General features: G+C 37.3%; 1 protein-coding gene and 2 pseudogenes across 1 annotated transcript; 2 read left to right on the forward strand and 1 right to left on the reverse strand.

Annotated features, from left to right (window-relative positions):
- LOC140925907 (probable serine/threonine-protein kinase DDB_G0271682) overlaps positions 1–20,300 on the forward strand; it is a 40,978-nt pseudogene that overhangs the window by 12,412 nt on the left and 8,266 nt on the right.
- Positions 12,403–13,951, forward strand: LOC140928097 (uncharacterized; annotated as a pseudogene).
- LOC140928102 (uncharacterized) lies at positions 13,961–15,720 on the reverse strand. The gene is made up of 2 exons (XM_073377822.1): positions 15,637–15,720; positions 13,961–14,708 (listed from the first exon to the last, which is right to left on the reverse strand). Exons 1-2 carry the CDS (start codon positions 15,651–15,653, stop codon positions 13,961–13,963), a joined length of 765 nt encoding a protein of 254 aa, XP_073233923.1. The 5' UTR covers positions 15,654–15,720.

Below are 20,300 nucleotides of genomic sequence, written 5' to 3' on the forward strand. Positions count from 1 at the left end.
ATTTTGCAGCAACTTTTTTATTTGCAGCATGTCCCCTGTGGGCCACCGTATTAAACAGAGGTAAAAGAAAGTCATTTTGTGGTAAACTGCATTTGTGATCAAATCCTGTCAGAATTCATCGGCAGAAACATAAACCATAGGAACTAAATTGCTCAATATGCATGGAATAGACCAGTTTCCTCAACCTCTAAATGTGAGACCCAAAGTGGTAAAATAAAATTTGCTCAGTGTAGAATACTCCATGCACTACATAAACTACACATAAAGAGAGCAAGAAAAACCACTGTTGTTCAAGCTGACTCTTCGGTCACGTTAATTGCACTATCAAAAGCTCAATTTCCCTTCTCACAAGCTATATATTATATATATTAGTCGTGTTTGGCCTGTCAATGCTTAATTCATGTCAGACTAATCACATTAAACTGTGTAACAAACTAGCCAATCAAAAATGCTCACATATGTCCTTGCGACTGCGGGATTCAAACATGATATCATGAAGCAAGTTTAGCCAAGGAAGATCATCATAGCAAGTTAAGCTTAAATTATGATAAACAATTTAACAAAGGGGGGTAACTATGGGTTGTAAAAAGGGGGGAGTACCTATGAGTTATTTTTTAAGTATTTTCATAAGTCTCGCTTGCTCAAGAAATGAGGAGGCAATTACATCTACATGAAGCAGGATTTCCTTGTGACAAGTTTTTGACTTCCTACTCTATCGACAGTACTAGTCAAGTATTCTTCAGGATATTTTATTTTATGTATGGTATTTGACAATTTGTTTCTAAATTGACTGAGTACATGTGTATAAATACAGGAAAATTAAGGGCCTGGATTCGAGTATGAGAGAAATTACATCATTGCCAGAGAGCACAAAAAGTGATGAACATGGCATGTCATTTCGGTCATCGCTGAAAATGAAAATTGTTCAATGGAAGTTTACAACACCTGACCAGTTAGCCACACCATCTGTCCCATTGATCGAGGTTTTGCTCATTAAGATTCTTCTTTTTCTCGACCACTTGTTCCAAAGTAATCAGCACTTTCAAGTAATAGAATTCGTGGACCAACCTATTCCGGAAAAGCTCTAAATCTTTTGCATTAACTTTTCCTAAGCTTTCTTCACAAAGCATTCGTGGCTCCTGAGTCGTGCCGCAATTCTGATCTTTATATCCCCAGTTTCCATGGTTTCTATGTTCAACCCTGCAGGGACCATGTCTTCCCTTTTGTGGACTAAATACAAGGAACAAAACATAGCTTACAGATTCTGAATCTGCAGTTGAGACTAACAAGAAATTTGGTCATCAGTTTTGTTAGGGTTATATGACATAATAAAATTATTATGAATAACTTAAAAGTTAATTTATTTTTGTAATTTTAAATCAACTATCTATCTCCTTCATACGTAAAACTAAGAACCTAATTAAGAACCTACATACCCTAAATTGCCATTAAGTACCCCAAAATACAAGAACCTATTTTGCCAGACTTTAAAAAAAGTAGGTTCTTATTTGCTAGTGTTACTGTACCTCATTTACAAGTTTTATGTAGATGATTCGCCACCATGGTAGCTTGATGCACCACAACAATAGGTTCATGAGGAATTGAAATGAGTGAGTTCACTTGATTCATGTAAGAACTTTTAATGAATAAACCAGTGCTGTGTTTGCATTTGATCATTACCAATTCACTGAGGTTATTTTAAAATGCCTTTCATGTTTAGTGTCAGCAGAAAATACATGTACATTTAACAACAATGAACTGTTTAAAAAGTTTAAGGAAAAACTTGCAGTGACTCCAGGAGCCATTACATGTTTACCTGCATAGGTTTGTGAGAAAATGGAAACTCTTACCCTCCATACCAGGATGCGGTTTATACTTCCCCCCACGGAGGGCACCAGAAATTCCAATGGGAAGGGGGTCCAAGAGAAGGCAATTTCCAAGAGGGTGGGGTCTGATTCTCAAGGTCTTTTTTTCCAGGGACTTTGAAACAAGAATTATTGTTTTTATTGATGATTTTACATTAACAGTTATAGCTCAGAATGCTTTTTTCACAGCTTACCTGTATGATATAGTCTACATGTATATGAATGTCATCGGTTCATGAATTATGCTGGTCATCCAGCTCATTGCTTTATATTTCACAATATAATTGTGGTATTCACTGTGTTATGGTCATGTCCTATTAGCCTTCTTCTAACTTGTTTTTAACTGAAAGTTCAGTAATTGTTTATTGTTTACTGGTTCTTTCATAGATGCTCTCATAGTACACTGCAGGACGAAACTGTTTTGGATTGATGTTATATTAATTATACAAAAATAAAACAAGCCAAGGAACCTCAATTATATTTTTCTCTTTTGAAGTTTATCAAATTCCACACATGGGAAAATATTTTCATGTTGGACTTGTATTACAGCGTATCTGTTGCAGGTCAAATTAAACCTTAGGTTAATTCGTTTTTAAACCAGGTCAATTTGTTTCAACCTAGACCAATTTGTTTCAACCTAGGTCAATTTGTTTCAACCTAGGCCAATTTGTTTCAAACTAGGTCAATTTGTTTCAACCCAGGTCAATTTGTTTCAACCTAGGTTGTTTTTTTGTTTTTGTTTTTGTTTTTTTTTATGACGGCAAAGAAAATTGCACCTTCAATTTTCTCTCTCTCTACCTCACCCATTACCTACCCTTTCACTCATAGCATCCCAATCTCTTATTTTTTCAAATGTCATTGCTTACCTGCTGGGTCTTGAACCAGCGATCTTTGCTTTGCCTTAGGATTCACATCCTGATACCTTATCTATTGAGCCACAGTGGCTTGGATGCAAATTCAGGTATTTTTCTAAATTATATACAAAAATACATTTCCTTAAATTATGCAAGTAACACGTGTGATGGGCCCAGTCCTTCTCAGCCCTACAGGCCAACATGGCAGGATGTGTTGATTGCACTGTCTTTGAAACCAAATTGGAAGAGCTCAAGCAGTCAAAGAAAAGAAAGAACAGCAACACATTATTATATATAGAGGATAACTTCTTTGATGAGTGTAAAAGGTGGCTTCAATCAACACCTGAAGAGAAAAAACATCCCAATATTGACAAACAAACAAAACAGAAACTTGCAAGAAACAAGTGGAGTCTGACATGCGAAGGAAAGGTGACAGCTTCAGATAATAAATTAGTAGTTCCAAAGAGAGACGTCTATAGACTATTATGTGAAGCTCACACAGCAACAGCTCATCGAGGAAGAGACAAGACAGAAAGATACCTAAGGAACTACTACACAAGAATCTCTCAAGATGTCGTCAACCTCTTTGTCTCCCTCTGCAAACTTCACCAAGAACAAAGAAGTGTAACAAACCACTGCAAGAAACCAATTTTAACTCCAATAAAAGCAAACCAGTTTCTTGGTCACGTAGAGATGGATCTCATAGACTTCCGCAATTTGCCCTGTGAATGCCATTTGAGACATCTATGGGTACTTCATGTTGTTGACCATTATACAAAGTTTTCATGGCTGTTTGCTCTCAAAAGAAAGCAAACTGAAGGAGTAGCAGGAGCATTAACTAATTTATTTTGGATGTTTGGTTTTCCATCAGTACTTCACTCAGACAATGGGAAAGAGTTTAAAAGCAAGACAATGAGTGACCTGTGTGAAAAAAACAACATTAAGCAAGTCCATGGGGCACCTCGTACGCTATTAACCCAAGGACTGGTGGAAAGAAATAACCGCACAGTCAAAGAGAACATTCTAAACATTTTGAAGGAGAGAGATGAAAGTCTCGGAAAGTGGTGCACAGTTCTAGGTGAGCCGGCATACAAGAAGAACATAACTTTGCACAGGGCAATAAACAAAGTTCCATATGAAGTTGTGTTTGGGATACCCCCAAGGAAAGAGACACCTGGAAGAACAGAAGACGATCACATCGAGGAAAGTGAGCAACATACAACCCAGGAAAACAGATTTCACCCAGTTTGCTGGCTTCTGAGCTAAAAGACCCCAGTTCTCAAGATGACCTTTTGGCACCTTTTGAAAATGCAAATACAGGACAACCTTCTGTGGCTGACTTACAAGTGGAACCTTCAGTTGAAAACCCCAACAAACGCAAGTATGCCATCCATGAATGTATAAGAGAAAACCAAGAAAGCTACAACAGGAAAATGCAAAAATCAAGGAACAAAGTGGAAGGACTTCAAAATTGATGAATTTGTTTCCATCAAAATAGATAAAGTAGACAAAACTTCACCACTACATCCAAATGTACTGCTTGGAAAAGTAACAGAAGTTGATGGCAACTATGCTAAAATAGTTACTAAGTTTGGAATCATTTCAACATACATTTCCACTAGCCGACTAAAAAAGTGCACACAAACAAGTGTAACGTTTGATTACTCGAAAGAAATCACTTTTTCTGCCGCATGCAAAATGGCTGTAAATCAGTAAATTACATGCTAATGTACATCTACCTCCATTAATTTCAAGTAAAATTATTACTTTTGTCCAAACAGCTGTAGTTGTGATACAACGAAAATTAATTAGAAAATTAATTAGAAAAATTAATTAAAGCATTCTGAGTTGTCCTCACTCACCCGACACCGAGTATTTTTTTTAGTAAATTTTTACTATACTGACAGCTTAAAAATTAACAGCTGGGACAAGTAATGTCATTTTCGAACCTACTGATGAGGTGCTCAATAACAATTACTAGACATTTAATAATGTGTTTATTATTAATTGTTGCATTACTGAATTCACCATCAGTACACCTCAAACAAACATGTTGAAAATGAATCTTACAGTCTGGGACTCAATATTGAAATATACCCTAAATTTAAATCATTATAATTAAGGACTGTGCATGTTTTATAGCCTTAATATGCCATGTTAATTCTGATTTTACCATTTAAGTTTTGGCAAGTATTGAATGTGCAAGTTCTAGCATGCATCCATGCTATACTGGTGCATAGAATATTAAAAGTAAAAATTAATGGTAAAGATTGTGTCCTTATTATACAGCATTAGCTCAAAAACAGTCATCTGATTAACAAACCTGAGGCCGATGGTGCGCTCATTTTACCCCCCTTTTCTATCAGTTCTCTGTTAGACGGTTATTTCAATCTACTTAAAGCTACAGGGAATACAGAAAGTAAAGAAGTCAAAAGAAGGATTTTGTGGTCATATCTATTAATCAAACTTAGGACTTTTCGCACTGAGACTGTGCACTTAACAACATAGCTAATCCTTCCTCCTACTGAACCATAAATCTTGCCCCACCTATAGTTCTATTGAGGAAGTAATTGCAGGATCAAGACTTGTTGTACACTATATTAATTACAATATTTTACAAATACATTTTTCTTGTTGTTGTTTAAACCACCCAGTAATACCCCAACATTATGTTTCCCTATTCTAACAGTATAATGACCCATAACTCAAATACTAACTTAATGGGTCTTTTAAAGTGTCAAAACTAATTGGCCTAATGTAGGGTGATAGTAAATACATCTTTACATCTAATTAACCTGGTTTGGAACAAATTGACCTAGGTTGAAACAAACTGACCTAGGTTAAAAACAGATTGACCTAAGAAACAAATTAACCTACAACATATCCAAACATGGTAACGAAATCACAAAGGTATGCAAAATCACGTGATTTCTAAGAAAAAAAAATGAATTAAAAAATGAAGGGTTGTTGTTTTAAGAATATCGCGACATTTTTGTGGATGTATTGAAAAGCATTCAATGGGAAAACTGAAGACAAGGAAAACTTATGAATCTACAACTTATTTGACCACTGAAATATGGCACTTTCTTCAGACTTCCGTCATCTTTAAACTCTTCTTGCTACTAGATTGGTCTTCCATCTGTTTTGAAGATGGCAGCCTGTTGCTCATGCTTCCTTCCAGCAGCCACGAAATGCTGCTGTGTTAAAGCGTAGTCGGCCAAGAACTTCAGACACTGCTATTTGGGCCTCTCTAATAGCTGCTGGACCATATTTCTTGGCCCTTCTCTCAGGAGCTTGCCATTTAGTCTCATGTTGTGTTGCACAACAGCTTGATTCAAACAACTCTGTGGATTTGCCTCGTGGCCCTCCAGTGGTAGCATATATATATCTATTGCAGCTTAGCCTGCGTAGCAAGAGTTTCCAATCTACTTATTGCGTGAAAATTAGAGCGGGGGGAGGGGGAGGGGAGGAGAGGAAACGCTTGCCCGCAAACCCCACGATACTGGAAAACGCCCCTTGATATTTCACGGTTCGGTTCATTTGTAAATTAATAGCTCGGTTCATTTGTAAATTGATAGCTCGTCAAAATAGAACAGATTACCCCTGGATTACCAGATTTGTAAAATTACTTTGTTCTCTAATAGAACACGTTCCAGGCGATTGCAAAAACTGTAATTAAAAAGGTTTACGATAAAAGAAAGTTACAACTCTGAGCGATTGCTGTGGAATTTCTTGTTTTTTATTGTGTGGCTTTATCTTGTCTGAAACCTTGTCGAAACGTCAAAAATGATTTGTCCGGTACAATTCACTCCGCCGGCTGTAAGTTTTGCAGAGTGGCTGCTCTTCAGCCCGTGTGGAAACGTTCTCTACAATATATGCAGCTAAATTTCCAATAAACAAAAAGAATCTTTTCATTTCAAAAAGCTGACAAATCGCTTGACCATGGCGGTTTAGCTAGTGTCGAGTACTGACGTTCTAATTTAAGTTGATGTTATCTCCAACAAACAGTCCATTTTTTCCAATCAGATCTGCATGCCGTCATTCTCAATAAATGGGCCTGCCCTAGTCTCCACTACTCGATCTCCATTTATACTTTGAAGACTCCGATCTCATAAACCTTCGCACAAACTCGATTCAAATAAATACCAGTCCAAACCATCTGTAATCTGCGACCACAAATCAGATGAGACCAGAGCTGTGATGCACGTAAACAAAGCATACCTTGTTTTATTGATGTTTCGAGTGCTAAGTAATCAACACTACCCGCACTGCACCAATCAGAAGCTGCGTTCGTGGGCGAACGCAGTTTTTTGAAATCGTGGGGTTTGCGGGCAAGCGTTTCCTTCTTTCCCCTTCCCCTCCCCCGCCATTCTTTTTTTTTTTTTGCTCTTGTCCCAACTTTCTAGACGAACACGCGCGGAAACGCTTGCTACGCAGGCTATTGGAGCTTGAATCTTTGAGTCTCTTAACTGCTGATGTATCAAAGGATTATACTGCTGCAGCACATCAATGACGCGATCCAAGTTATCTTTGCTGCAAGATTTATTTGGAGACAACATTCTAACATGACAACACTTCTTTTTCATCAAAAAACATCTGATTTGTTTTTCTTAAAAATTACGTGATTTTGTGTACCTTGGTGATTTTGTCACCAAGTTTTGATACACCGTAACGCAATGCCTCCTTCTGTGATCAACATGGAAATAATTTATTATTCCATGTGTGGAATTTAATATTGTTTAAAGGACAAAAGTACCATTAAGGGTCCTTATGGCTTGTTTTATTTTTGTTTAATAAAACGTCAATCCAGAACACTTTTGTCCAGTTTACCATGTGTCTCGTATAAAGGTATTGCCTCCTTGGTTGTCAGTTCACATACACCTCTACTCACTGTTAATAATTAACAAAGAAAGATCCTTACATGCAAGGCAAAATCGAGAACATTAGACACTGTTTTAAGGTGAGTAAAAAGATTTTTCCTCTCTAATAGAACAGAAAACATACAATTATCTTCCGCATAAAAGTATAGTGCAACAGCATTTTTGATGAAAATATTCTCTTTAGGGGGTCCCAACCAAGTAAGATAACAGAAAATTCTGTGGCGGCAGGGCAGGTGGGGGGGGGGGGGGGGGGGGTATTATGGATGTTTTCTGGAACTACACGTTACAGTTTACTCATATCACAGTCAACTGTAAGTTGTGAGTCAGGCAACAAGTAACCCTTGCTTTTACTATGTTTTTGTGGAAAATGTAGTATTATGAAGTCTTTGCACTTTTTTAAACTTTTGTTGCAATAATTATTATTTCAACTCAGTTGCTTTAAATGTCAGAAAGTAGGTTAAGTCCCCTGAAATTGATTTCTTGGAATCGATCCCATTACAGTTGAACCTCTCTAATACGGACACCAAAGGGACAGAGCAAAGTGTCCGTATTAGAGAGGTGTCCGTATAAAAGAGGTCACAACGATGACATCACTATTATGACTCCACTTACAGTTTTAAGTGTTTAGCAGCTAAAACCAGGCTTGCACTCGTCTTTAAACTGCATTGAAGTTTATTAATTCACAGTACAAAGACACTAGTCTTTCAGTAGTATACAAAATTGTACATATCAGCTACATACGTACTGTCGTAGACAAATTACTGTTTTAAGACGAAATGAGCTACAGCACAATTCTGCATGTAAAAAGTTTTAGCGTAAAGCACAATTCTGAAAGTGTCTTTCGCTATTTTGCAAGTGCGGTAAACAGTAGCTAGAGTACAAAATGTAATAGAAAATATCTTCATGCTATCTAGTATAGTTATTAATATTGAAGCCTTCAAACAGTTGGTTATGTTCCTCTGTACACCTTTTGCAAATTAATTATTGGGTATTCAGCGACTGGGCTTTTGAAGTCACCTTGCATAGCTCGTCAGCCAGACTAGACGGGATTTACCCTTCTGTGCAAATTCACTTGACCGGGATTCGGAATTCACCTGATCACTACAGCGTCCGTAAATAAAGAGGTTAAGGTTATATGAATTTACTCTCTAGGGCCAAGATTTAGTGTCCGTTGCCTGTATTAGAGAGAGTCTGTATTATAGAGGTTTTTTTTTAAAGAAAATATAGGAGAATTCTGTCGGGACATTGGAAACTGTCGGTAATATAGATGTGTCCGTATTAGAGAGGTGTCCAAGCTGAGGGGTTCGACTGCAGTTTAGTAGGAGAAAGAGAAATCCATTTGTGAGTGGTGTGTTTACATCCTCCATAAAATGTCCGCTGACGGAGGGATTTTATCAGGTGATGTCAAAAAATGTACAAAAAAGTGTGCTGTATGTGCAGACTATTTTTTTTGCCTAGGAGTAGTATAAAATGTATAAATGCTTTTTTGATGTCTTTGTTGCTATTGCAGTTGTTGTTGCTACAGCTCTCTATTTTGATCTGAAGGGACACAGTGTCATATGGAAAAATCCACGTATAAATTTGTGTATAGTGAAACTACCGGTTATTACGAAAATGTTCCCATTTTGTTAAGAGGTACTTTTTACGCATACAGTGTAAGTGCAAATAAAATTGAAACTTTCGTCATTAAATGAAGACATGAAAATCATGAATTTATTTGTTATTTGAAAACTTAGTAAGGCTAATATTATTATTTTCAGCTTCAATCATTATTGCATCTTGAACAGATTGCTGAAAATGTTTTGTTCTTTCTTTTTCTGCCATTTAAAGGTAGTCAGGAATTTGCATTTAGGAGGGTACAGCGTTGTCAATTTATATGATTTTTCTAGAATGAGATTTTAATTGATCAATTGAAAATTTATGGTATAATTTATGGTAGAAAGATTTACAACAAGTTTAGAAAGTTAGAAAGAATTTTATTATATAGACACGAGTGTTTTACAGGAAAATATACCACTCGTAAAATTCATAATAACTACATCCGGGACCCGAGTGGTTTATTTTTCATAATCTCACACGTGAGTTTATCGATGACGTAATTTTGGTAATTTCCCTCTATTATTTTATCGATGTCATTTTGTCTACATAATAAAAAGAACATTACACAGCGGCTTGAAGATATGAATTTTATTTTCTCGTGGCAAAAACAATATTTTACTCACTTGCTGCGCTCGTTCGTAAAATATATTGTTTTGCCACTCAAAAATAAAATTCATATCTTCGCGCCACCGTGTAATATCCTCTATGTACATGATGTTTCAAAACCCGATTAGCAGACACATTTTTAACCTAAATATAATTGTTGTGACTTAACCTTAAAATGGATTAAGTTGGCCAATGGCATACAGTGTATTTTTTAATTATTGAATCTACAGTTTTCGTAGTTTTTTAAAGTATAAAAATTCATCAAAACACAATTTTTCACAAACTTTTTCAACACTTTAATCTCTCACCATTTTGGCACACCATTCACAGGGTGCAACAAAAGTGCTATCTGATAGCACAGTGCTAGTGAAGCGCAACTCATGGGGTGTCCAGTGAGTAAGCAGCATTTGCCAAGACAAAGAGTAATCTGAAATGCTACAGAAAAGGGGTTGGTTGACCAGCGTGACTGCTGTGCTGTGGCTACTAAACTTCAGCAACTGAGTTTGCCCAAAGGGCAATGAGTTTTAATTTTCATCTCACCCTGATTCAGGCACCTATCAGCTTCTTCTCAGTAACAAAGGAGCTGTGACATTAAGCAACAGTAAGGGCAGATTTAGGGGTGGGCCAAAGGGGTTTTTTTTTCCTTGAATTTTTTTTATTATTATCTTTATAGAATTCTCAGAACTATAAAAAGTTTCTCCCATTTTTGATAACTTACTTGGAGACCAAAAACCAATTCCAGCATACAGCAAATAATACAAATTTAATGTACATGTATGTATTGCATGCTATTATCAAAATGGAATAAATTATGCAAAAGATTCCATTTAAACTCCACTAACCCAGTAGCCAAGAGAAGACAGAAAAAATAACTCAGGTTTGTGGAGATATCGATGGACCAGGTGGATACATCTAGGTTGGGATGTACGTGGGAAAGAAATAATAATTTTTGTTGTCAGGGACTTGACTGACCGCCTTCTTGTGTATTTTCCTGTAGTAATAACAGTTGCTTATCCTTGTCAGTAGATCAATGACAAGTGATTATGGTGTTTTCATCCCTTTTTCTAGTTTTTTTTTTTTCTCCTGCTCTTCATTGAATTACCTTTCCGTGTTGTTTTTCCAGATCTAAATCTGCCAAAGGCTCACAGGTCCACAGGATGTAAGATTTTTCGATTGTTTTTCTTCCTGTGGCGCTGATACTGTGTAAGCTTTCCTTGGGTTTCTGAGGTTGAAATTGAAATATCAGTTACAAAAACAAACTGCATGTATACTGCTAACTTTCAAAAGTAGTTCAAAAAAACTTCCTCTTCTTGGCTTGCTATTATCTCTTTCTAAGCCACTGTATGACTTCAAATGTCATTTCTCTCTTTTAAAAATTTGGGTATGATTGTAGGTCATGTGTACTGTAAAGTCCTGTTTCATTATACAGTACCAGTATAAAAATCAACTCTTTTAGTTATTGGGATCTGAAATATTATTTATTGAGGTCCCCATTTAAGCCCACAGCCTACATGTATGTTATTTTTGCTAAATCATTTATGGGTACTTGTACACCTGAATTATAGGGACATAAAACAGTTATCTCACAAGGGCGGGGAAAGGGGTCACAGGCCCCCTAGGACCACCCCCTAGCTACGCCCCTGATGAGGAGAAAAAAATTTTGCCGTCGCTTGTTTACGTCCTCAATAAAACGTGAAATTTGGCATGTTCTTGTCCTGGTCGTGCAGTGATAGCTAAAAAAAACTGTACAAAAAAGCATGGTGCACATGCAGAGTTGTTGCTTTGCCTATTTATTTAAACCTATTGCCTTTTTGACGTTCTCTTTGTCGTCGCTGTTGTGGCATCTTTAAGTCCCTAATGATGATTTTTTTATGTAGTCATTGTTGGTTGATTATTAACAAACCCCAGCCCAACCTCTAATCAGGGGGAACCTCTATTTAAGGGACACTTGCTTTGGTCCTGAGGGTGTCCCCTGAATAGAGGTTTCATTGTATTTGTTTTATTTATTGCTTCAAATTTATTTTTTTGATTTCAAAGTTCACTTAATAACTTTCTGTACGTTGATACTATTTGGTGTGAATTTTAACTTGTACAGTGTACAAGAAATGGAGCATAAAAGTCTTAGTTATCAAAGATTATCATAATAATACCGATCAAAAAAGTCAACAGACTCACAGTGCAATTGCACTGTGAGTCTGTTGACTTTTTTGATCGGTATTATTATGATAATCTTTGATAACTAAGACTTTTTCATGCTCCATTTCTTGTACACTGTACAAGTTAAAATTCACACCAAATAGTATCAACGGCCGCTCTTGTCAAGTAAAATTTACCCAACGTTATAAAGTTATTCTTCAGGTATTATTAAGTCAGTCCGATAATGAGTTTTTTGTGTGTCTTGCATAAAAATAGTTATCATCTTAATATATTTACTGGGCTGCCCGGCAAGCCCAGTCAATAGGGACCTTACGATCCGACAACGGCGGCGGCAACGGCAACGTGAGAAGTCTGGGTCGAGCGGGGCCACGTCGTGTTGGCGTTCCCGCCAAAATTGAGATTACGAATTTTACGAGCGGGAACGTTGACGGCGGTCATTGATGTTTATCGTGTTTAAGTCAACGAAAGTTTTTTAGAAAGCCATGCCAAAGTTCCGTGACACTATTCTCCTGGCTCATGCTTCCCGTTTGATTAACGCTGAAGAATTCGTGCTACTCTACGATTTACACAAGCCTAAAAATCCGGATTTACCGTACACTAACTACGAGTGCTTCGATCTCGACAAGATGACCGATGATGAATGTAAAACTGAGTTTAGATTTTTCAAGAATGACATTTACAACTTGGCAGAGGTGTTTACTTTACCGGATCGGATCGTTTGCTACAATGGTGTAAATGTCGACATGGTTGAGGCATTGTGCATTTTTCTTAAAAGATTTGCCTATCCCTGTAGATACGTAGACATGTACCCAGATTTGGAAGGCCAGAACCACAATTGTGTATGATCTCAAATGCTGTTATGAACAAGATGTATGAAACATGGAACCGCCTTCTCACTGATTTGAACCAGGATTGGTTAAGACCCGATCATTTAGAGGAGTTTGCCGTTGCAGTTCACAACAGGGGAGCTGCTCTTGACAACTGTTGGGGGTTTGTTGACGGTACTGTGAGGCCCATATGCCGACCAGGAAAAAACCAAAAGTGCTTATACAATGGTCACAAAAAAGTCCATGCTATAAAGTTTCAATCTATCGCAGCACCCAGTGGCCTTGTTGCCAACCTGTTTGGGCCTGTCGAGGGAAAGAGACATGACAGTGGGATGTTAGCTAGATCTGGAGTGTTAAACCAATTGCAACGATTTTCAGTGGACACAAATGGGAACCCCCTATGTATTTATGGAGATCCGGCATATCCTCTTCGACTACATCTGCAAGGACCTTTTCGAGGAGCTGGACTAACTCCCATACAGTCTGCATGGAATGAATCTATGAGTGAAGTCAGAGTTTCTGTTGAATGGATTTTCTGTGATATAATAAATTATTTTAAATTTCTGGACTTCAAAAAAAACTTGAAAATAAGTTTAAGTGCTGTTGGCAAAATGTATGTGACATGTGCCCTTCTTCATAATGCTCGTGTTTGTTGTTACGGATCCACCACATCAGACTACTTTGATGTTTCTCCCCCAGAAATTGGGGATTATTTTCACTAAGTCTGCCAAACAGGTTTTACAAAAGTTACATAACACTTTTCCTTTCGAAAATTGAACTGCTTTTTAATAAAAAAAAAATTATACAATCGAGAAAGGCTAACATATTGGAATTAAAGTGAAATAAATGCCACCAAAACAAACTATTAAATGAGAACAAATAATGGTGAGCATGTTTACAGAGAGTAATGCAATTCTATAGTTGGATAAGCCCTATTGCCTTGATAAAGGCTCAGCCCCAGTTTTGATACTGGCATAACATCAATTCGGTGACTTTCAAAGGTTGGCAAAATTAAGCAACATTTCCTTTACAACTATATATGTAAACAAGTAATTATTATTATAAATCTTTAATTTTTAACTTCCTTGAAAATGTTCAAGTTAATAAAAATGTGAACTCTTTGTGCATTCAAATGACCTCTTGCAGAGATTGACCAGCATCACTTCCCAGCATCACTTCCCAGCAAACTTTTTCATTAGTTCCATAAGCGCAAGGGTTTGTTGTTGGTGCTGTTGCATCATGTTTGCATTCATTTGCATAAACTGCTGCATTTGCTGCTGCTGAAGCTGCTGAATATCTCTAGTTTGCTTGTTCATCATATCAAACTGCTGTTGTCTTCCTTCCTGCTCCTTTGCTTGCAGTGCTAACTCTTGCCTTTTTATCTCCAATTCATCACGTTTTAAAGTAGCTTCTACTTCTGCCCTATCCTTCAGGTAAGCCAGAGTGCTTGCACCACTAGCTCTACCCTTTTTCGGTCTTGCTCCTTGCTGTTCATCGGCATTCCTTTTGGCGCTATCTTTAAAAGTTTCCAATGATCTCTTCCGCATTTCCTCTGCTTTCTTTGCTTCTTCTTCCTGCTTTTGTTTTGTTTGATCTGTGATTTTGTCAGACTCATCAAAGAGTTCAATGGTTTCATCTAACAGTTGATCTAGTTCCTTGTCCTCTTCAGGGGCAATACCTGAGGCTCTGTCTTCTTCCCTGACTTTTTTCCTTCTTCTCTTTTCCATTGTTGAATAGTGGTCACGAACAGACCGTTGAGTAACACGGAATTGGGGATAAGGAATAGTATTTAAGGATACTGCCAGCTTTTCCCAATCATCTCCTCTCTCACTAGTTCCTTTCTTGTGCAGCCATGGCTGCAAAAGCATCAATTCCCTCAACATAAGCAATTCGTGTTCTTCAGTCCATTTCATTGATTGACTGAAAGTGCAGTGCAACAAAAATTAGTTCATGAGGAAGAACTATCAGTATATCAGCAAAATTTGCTAACAATAAAATTATCATTGTATCTGAGATTTACTAGCACTTGGTCCTAATCATGATCAAAATTTTTAAAACAAATAACATATAACTTGCTTTGGGTGGTATTAACTAGATCATCATAATAGTAGACAATATCTTTGTTTTCTTTACTCCTCCAATAAATTAGCTGAACTTGTTGACAGATAAAGAAATGATCATGAGAATACATGATGGTTATCCTTTGCCTTCCGAATGAGGGAAACATACAATTAAGGTTGGAAGGGCGCTTTCAAATGAAAACAGTCATGAATTACTAAAAAATGTGTAGCATTTGGAGCAAAATATTGGGCAATCAATAAAGTTTGGATTTTGTAAAATAATTCTTATTTAATTAGGAAACAGTGGAAATTATGTGAACGTCTCTGTTTTGTATTTGTTTTTGATTCAGTCATAAATATAGCAATATTTGCGGTAGTCGGAATTCGTCGATATAACTGTTCAACCCAGCCAGTGAGTTCCTTGTAAAATAAGGTTAATCTACGATTATAAATGAAAATTAGCTCAATGAAAGTATTTATACACTTTTCATCGGTCGAATCTAGTACCGCTGCCGACAAAATCTCTCTACTATTTCCTAGTAAACCCAAAATAAAATTAAGCTTAATTGTTCTCTTTTTTTGATCGAGAAAAAAAGTTGGAAAGTAAGTGATAAGAAAGCTCAGTGATAGCGAGTGAAGTACAATCACAAACAAATACAAAGCAAAATAAGTCAAATCTCTCTCCATTCAGTTTGTGGTCGTATACAAAAGACTCCACGCTCTGTTCGTTTCGGACATTTCATACAAACTAGTATTCTTTAAATTTAGTCGCAAAGTCTCGTTTTTACCTTGACTCCTTTGCCATAGTTGGGTTTTAATTTCCACGTTTTCGCACAACGTCAAACAAGGCTTCTAGACGTCCGCGCGTGAAGGGACACCGCCGTCTCAGACATCTACTCATGCGCAGTACGTGACCGGAAGTAAAAAAGTCCCACGTCGCCGTCGCCGTTGTCGGATCGTAAGGTCCCTATAAAATGGGTTTTCGGTCGTCGGTGTCAAAAAGTGGTCATCCGGGGGAGGGAAAACACGAGGGTCTGGTACGTAGAAACGATGTTCTCACAAATGGTTTCATAGGATTTTCTCTTGCATGAACCCTTGCACGGATACTTTTTGTACCTTGTCTGCGCTCCCCCTGAAAAACCCACAAGGCGTTGCGAACCTGAAGAAGGCTATTTGCGTTGTTCGAAGCGATTCGACCATGGGAGTAACTCTATAATTTTTTTATTGTTCGAGTTTAAGTCAGTTAGATGATGTTGGCGCTGGGAAACTCAGAGAAATGCTCGCGTTGCATTCAAACCGACACGCCGTTCACGGTAGGTTCACACTAAAAGACTGAAAAGATGACTGTGAGCGTCAGGTTTGGAACGCCGTGGCTGGTTCGTGAACTATCGATCGATGTAGTACATGAGCAATTAAGAAGTACAAGTTATGAGCAAAGTATTTCACCAGTTGACGACACTATGGCTGAAGACTTGATTGTAAGCCGTCATAGTCAGTGAAGCGAACAACTCAGTTGCCGATGAATGGCGGATGAATCCTGATGTGACGCACGTCCATAAGCGAGGGACGTGACAACTTTGCCATGTTAGAAGACTGGCTTTTCCTTTAAATATTTCCTTCTACTTAATGCAACACACGCCACTTTGGAGATCTAAATTTCGGATACTGAGGATAAAGAAGACACGGACAAAAATAGGAACTCTGAGAATTTCGCACTCAAGTTTAAAGCTTCTCCGAGACATTCCATCCGGGAGCTTCACAGAGAGCGACTTGAGGAAAATAAAAGCTATTACTGACAAGGTTTGGTGACTGAGTAGAGCATACAAGTGTAGCCCACGTCGAGGGTTTCAGAGACTTTGCTTTTGTTTGTATCTGTATCTTGCTAAGCTTTTGTCATTAAATTTGTACAAGATCTTGTGATCACAATTCTGTGTTTTCGCCCATTCAGCAAGCACGCTATATTGATGTCAGCATTAGCGAGTTTCAGAAACATGCCTTTGAAAATTTTCAGCTCTCGTGATGTTTCTTGATATTTCTTTTACCATTTTATGGAGATGTAAACTGAAGTCACCGCAAAATGGAAACTTAAAAAAGCGTATAATCCATTTATCTCGAAACATAACACACATGACTTATACGACCTTTATTTTCGTAAAGGTGTTTTGAATACGAACGAAGACAGTCAATGTGAGGGGCAAAAACAGCATTAATATAAATGAACTATAGGATTTTAACTAATATAAGGGTCAATTATTGTGCATTGAGATGAATCGCTTGAAAAGAGAGACTTCGCTTGAAGATGTGATCAGAAGTAAACGAAGGCATAATAGTGCGTCACGTTCAGTCTTTTTAATATCCAAGGAGTCACTGTGAATAGTGTTTCCATATTGTTTAGCTGGCACAAAAGCCTCGGACGAGTTATAAAGCGGCATAGTTATCTTCCATGAAGAAAAGTTAGTCTTTGGGTGAGACAAACAGAACTGGAGCGAATTTTTAACTCACATCGGTATCAGGTAAAAAATATGTTATCGATCGTTTCATCTATTTACATTGTTTGAAGTGCGTGTTGGTGAACGCAACATGCGAGCGAGAAATCTTTAAACTTTTTTAGGTCTCAAAATGCAAAGGATTTTATTCCTTTAAGTTAGAGAAAAATACCGTGAGGAAAATCTTAAAACTGAATACTTTTCATCTTGTGGAAAAAATAGTGCGTTTTCATGTAGACTGTGGACCGCAAATTAGGATCGCACTTTTCACAAACATGCGAATTCTGAACTTCAGAACCCAACCGACGATTGCGTTTTTCGCTGCTGTCAATCATCTTAACGGACCTCTTAGGAAACAAAACTTTACTTCACGGGTTCAAAAGGTCATAGTTTGTGATTTGTGGATTTCGATCCGTTTTGTGTGTTTCTCTATTTCAAGGTTCGTTGCTTGTGATCGTAATTATGATTGACGGCAGCGATAAACAAAATTGTGAAGGTGGCTTTTGAACTTTAGAGTTCGCATGTTTGTGAAAAGCGCAGTAAAGTCTCCGTGCAGTCAGTGAGGCCCCTGGATCAGGCGGCATCAATGGGCAGTTAACTGTCTGTTTTAGTATACTTCTGGTTTTCATACAATACAATATTTCTGTCCAGTGTAAATCAGCTCAGTCTGTCGCATTTTATGCTCGTAGAAGGACAACAATTTGTGGAATTTCCGGTTACGTCAAATTAGTCACGTTATACTGTCACGCTATATTTTGAGGCACAGAGGGATTGCGGGAGGGGTGCAAGGAAATAATGCAAATTGTTTCCTGTTTAGAATTAATGGCTAACTTGTTTATTTTTATTCATAATGGTGGAATTTAAAAGTTATTATCCCCACTTAATAATGGTACTCATTTTTTTGGTTACGAAAGTCTTTCAAAAGGGTATAATGTTCTGAATGAGTTTATGTTTCAGTCTCACATGAGATTCTGTTGCATACAATGGTTGCCGACAAGGTTTTATGGTAGCCTGAGTGTGTATAGCCGCCCCCTCCCCTCAGAAAAAATAGCCCCTTTGCAGACCAGTTAAAAATCGTCTTTCGGCGATTCTTGTTTTTTACCACTTACTATCCCTCTTTGTTCAAATTATAACCTTTCATCTAATGTCGGGGAGAGAAGATGTTTCCTGGCTTGCGACGACCGGAAATGCGTCTGCGTTTCGCAGGCTATGGTTAAAAGGGGTGTGAATGTGGTTGTTTTCAGTTGTTATTTTATGGTACCGGAAACGCCCGCTGATAAGAAGGTCCCTTTTTTTGAAGTAGGTTCTTGTTCTTGGGGTACTTATTGGCAATTTAGGCCAGGTAGGTTCTTAATTAGGTTCTTACAAGTAATTTTTATGATGGACATAATAGATTGTTGATAATGAGAAAAAGAAATAAATTTTCTGTTTTTTCACAATTATTATGATAACCCCAACAAAACTTCTTACCGAATATCATACAGTTTAGTTCAGTATGTTTATGTTGTACTTGAATTTACCACTCAAAGTTACACTCCTTTGTTAAATTCTTTATCATAACTTAACTGTAAAAGTTGAACAGATATAAGAACCTGCTTGATTTAGCTTGCCTAAACAGGTTCTTGTATTCTTAGGTATTAAAGTGAAAATTTCTGCCAGGAGGTTCTTAACCACAGGTTCTTATTAGCGAGTGTTTACTCAGTAACTGCCTCTATAGTCAAACCAGTCAAACCTGTATTAAGCGGACCTCTATAAGCGGTCACCAATTAAAGTCCTGGAAAAAGCTTCCCTTCATTATTGTAAAAACTGATCTGTATTTAGCAGTTGCCTCTATTAAGCAGCCGTGGTCACCTGTTTTCGAGGTCCGAATGAGTAATTTGTTATTGTGTTTTATTACCTCTATTAAACTGTCCCTTTGACAAGGTGTGCCATACTAGTGCAAAAGGATACACTGTGTAGGGTGTTTAGTGGTCTTGTACAGACTTGCCAACACCCAAAAAGGATAAAAATGTGAGAAACCTAGAGCTGGGAAAAGTATTGCAGAGAATTGGGTATAAAGCGGCGGGCCATAAATTAAGGGGCAAAACAAGGATCGTGGTTAATTTAAATACTAAAAGTTAACAACTAAACCACATTTTGGTACCTTATGGGTAAAAAAAATGCTATTGGAACGACAAATTTAAAGGGAAAGGAAAGATCTTTTCGATTTTTTTGTCCGTACAGAAAGTTGAGGACCAAAAATTTACCAATCGTGAAACAACAAGAAATGAGTTATGTGAAAAAAACAAAACAAAAAAAAAAAACACACACGCACACACACACACACACACATACAATAATTGAGAACAATCTTGACAAATTATTTTGAGAGGAACATATTGAACACATTGTGCTGTAACTGAGGGCATAACTGTTTGTCCTGTAGCAAGTGTGATCCCAGTGAAATGGGCTGTGAATAGTTGTTAATATTTAGTTGTTTTTTTACAGACACTGCCAGTATAATCAGTATAACTTTCATATAAATGAAATCATTATATTTTCCGGCGTTACCGTTTCAGTTTTTCATTATCCCTGAAACTACAGTGAAGGTCACCAAGGATACAGTTACGATTTGTGAACTACAACTGGATTGGTTCGCTCGAAAAGGAAAAACTGTAGAACTAAAAGTTGCTGATCCAAACGAACTTCAGCTTTTTATTGACAAGATGCCCGCCTCTGTCAAAGGTAAGAGTCCAAATTATAATTTTTCAAAACTTTGTTTGGTTTTGGTTTTGAAATAAAGAGGTACATGTTTGAACCTCTGTACAGTATGGAAACAGGCAGGTCAAGATTGATATGGTGAGAGTATAGCTATAGTTATTTTGGTTTTGGTTTTTAAATAAAAGGAGGAATAAGGTTAAACTTACTTTATGTACGTAGGTTTACAAACAGGTAGCTCAAGCCATTATGGCAAGAGTTATATTGTT

The sequence above is a fragment of the Porites lutea genome, chromosome 2 (assembly GCF_958299795.1).
Source record: "Porites lutea chromosome 2, jaPorLute2.1, whole genome shotgun sequence".
Taxonomy (NCBI): Eukaryota; Metazoa; Cnidaria; class Anthozoa; order Scleractinia; family Poritidae; genus Porites; species Porites lutea.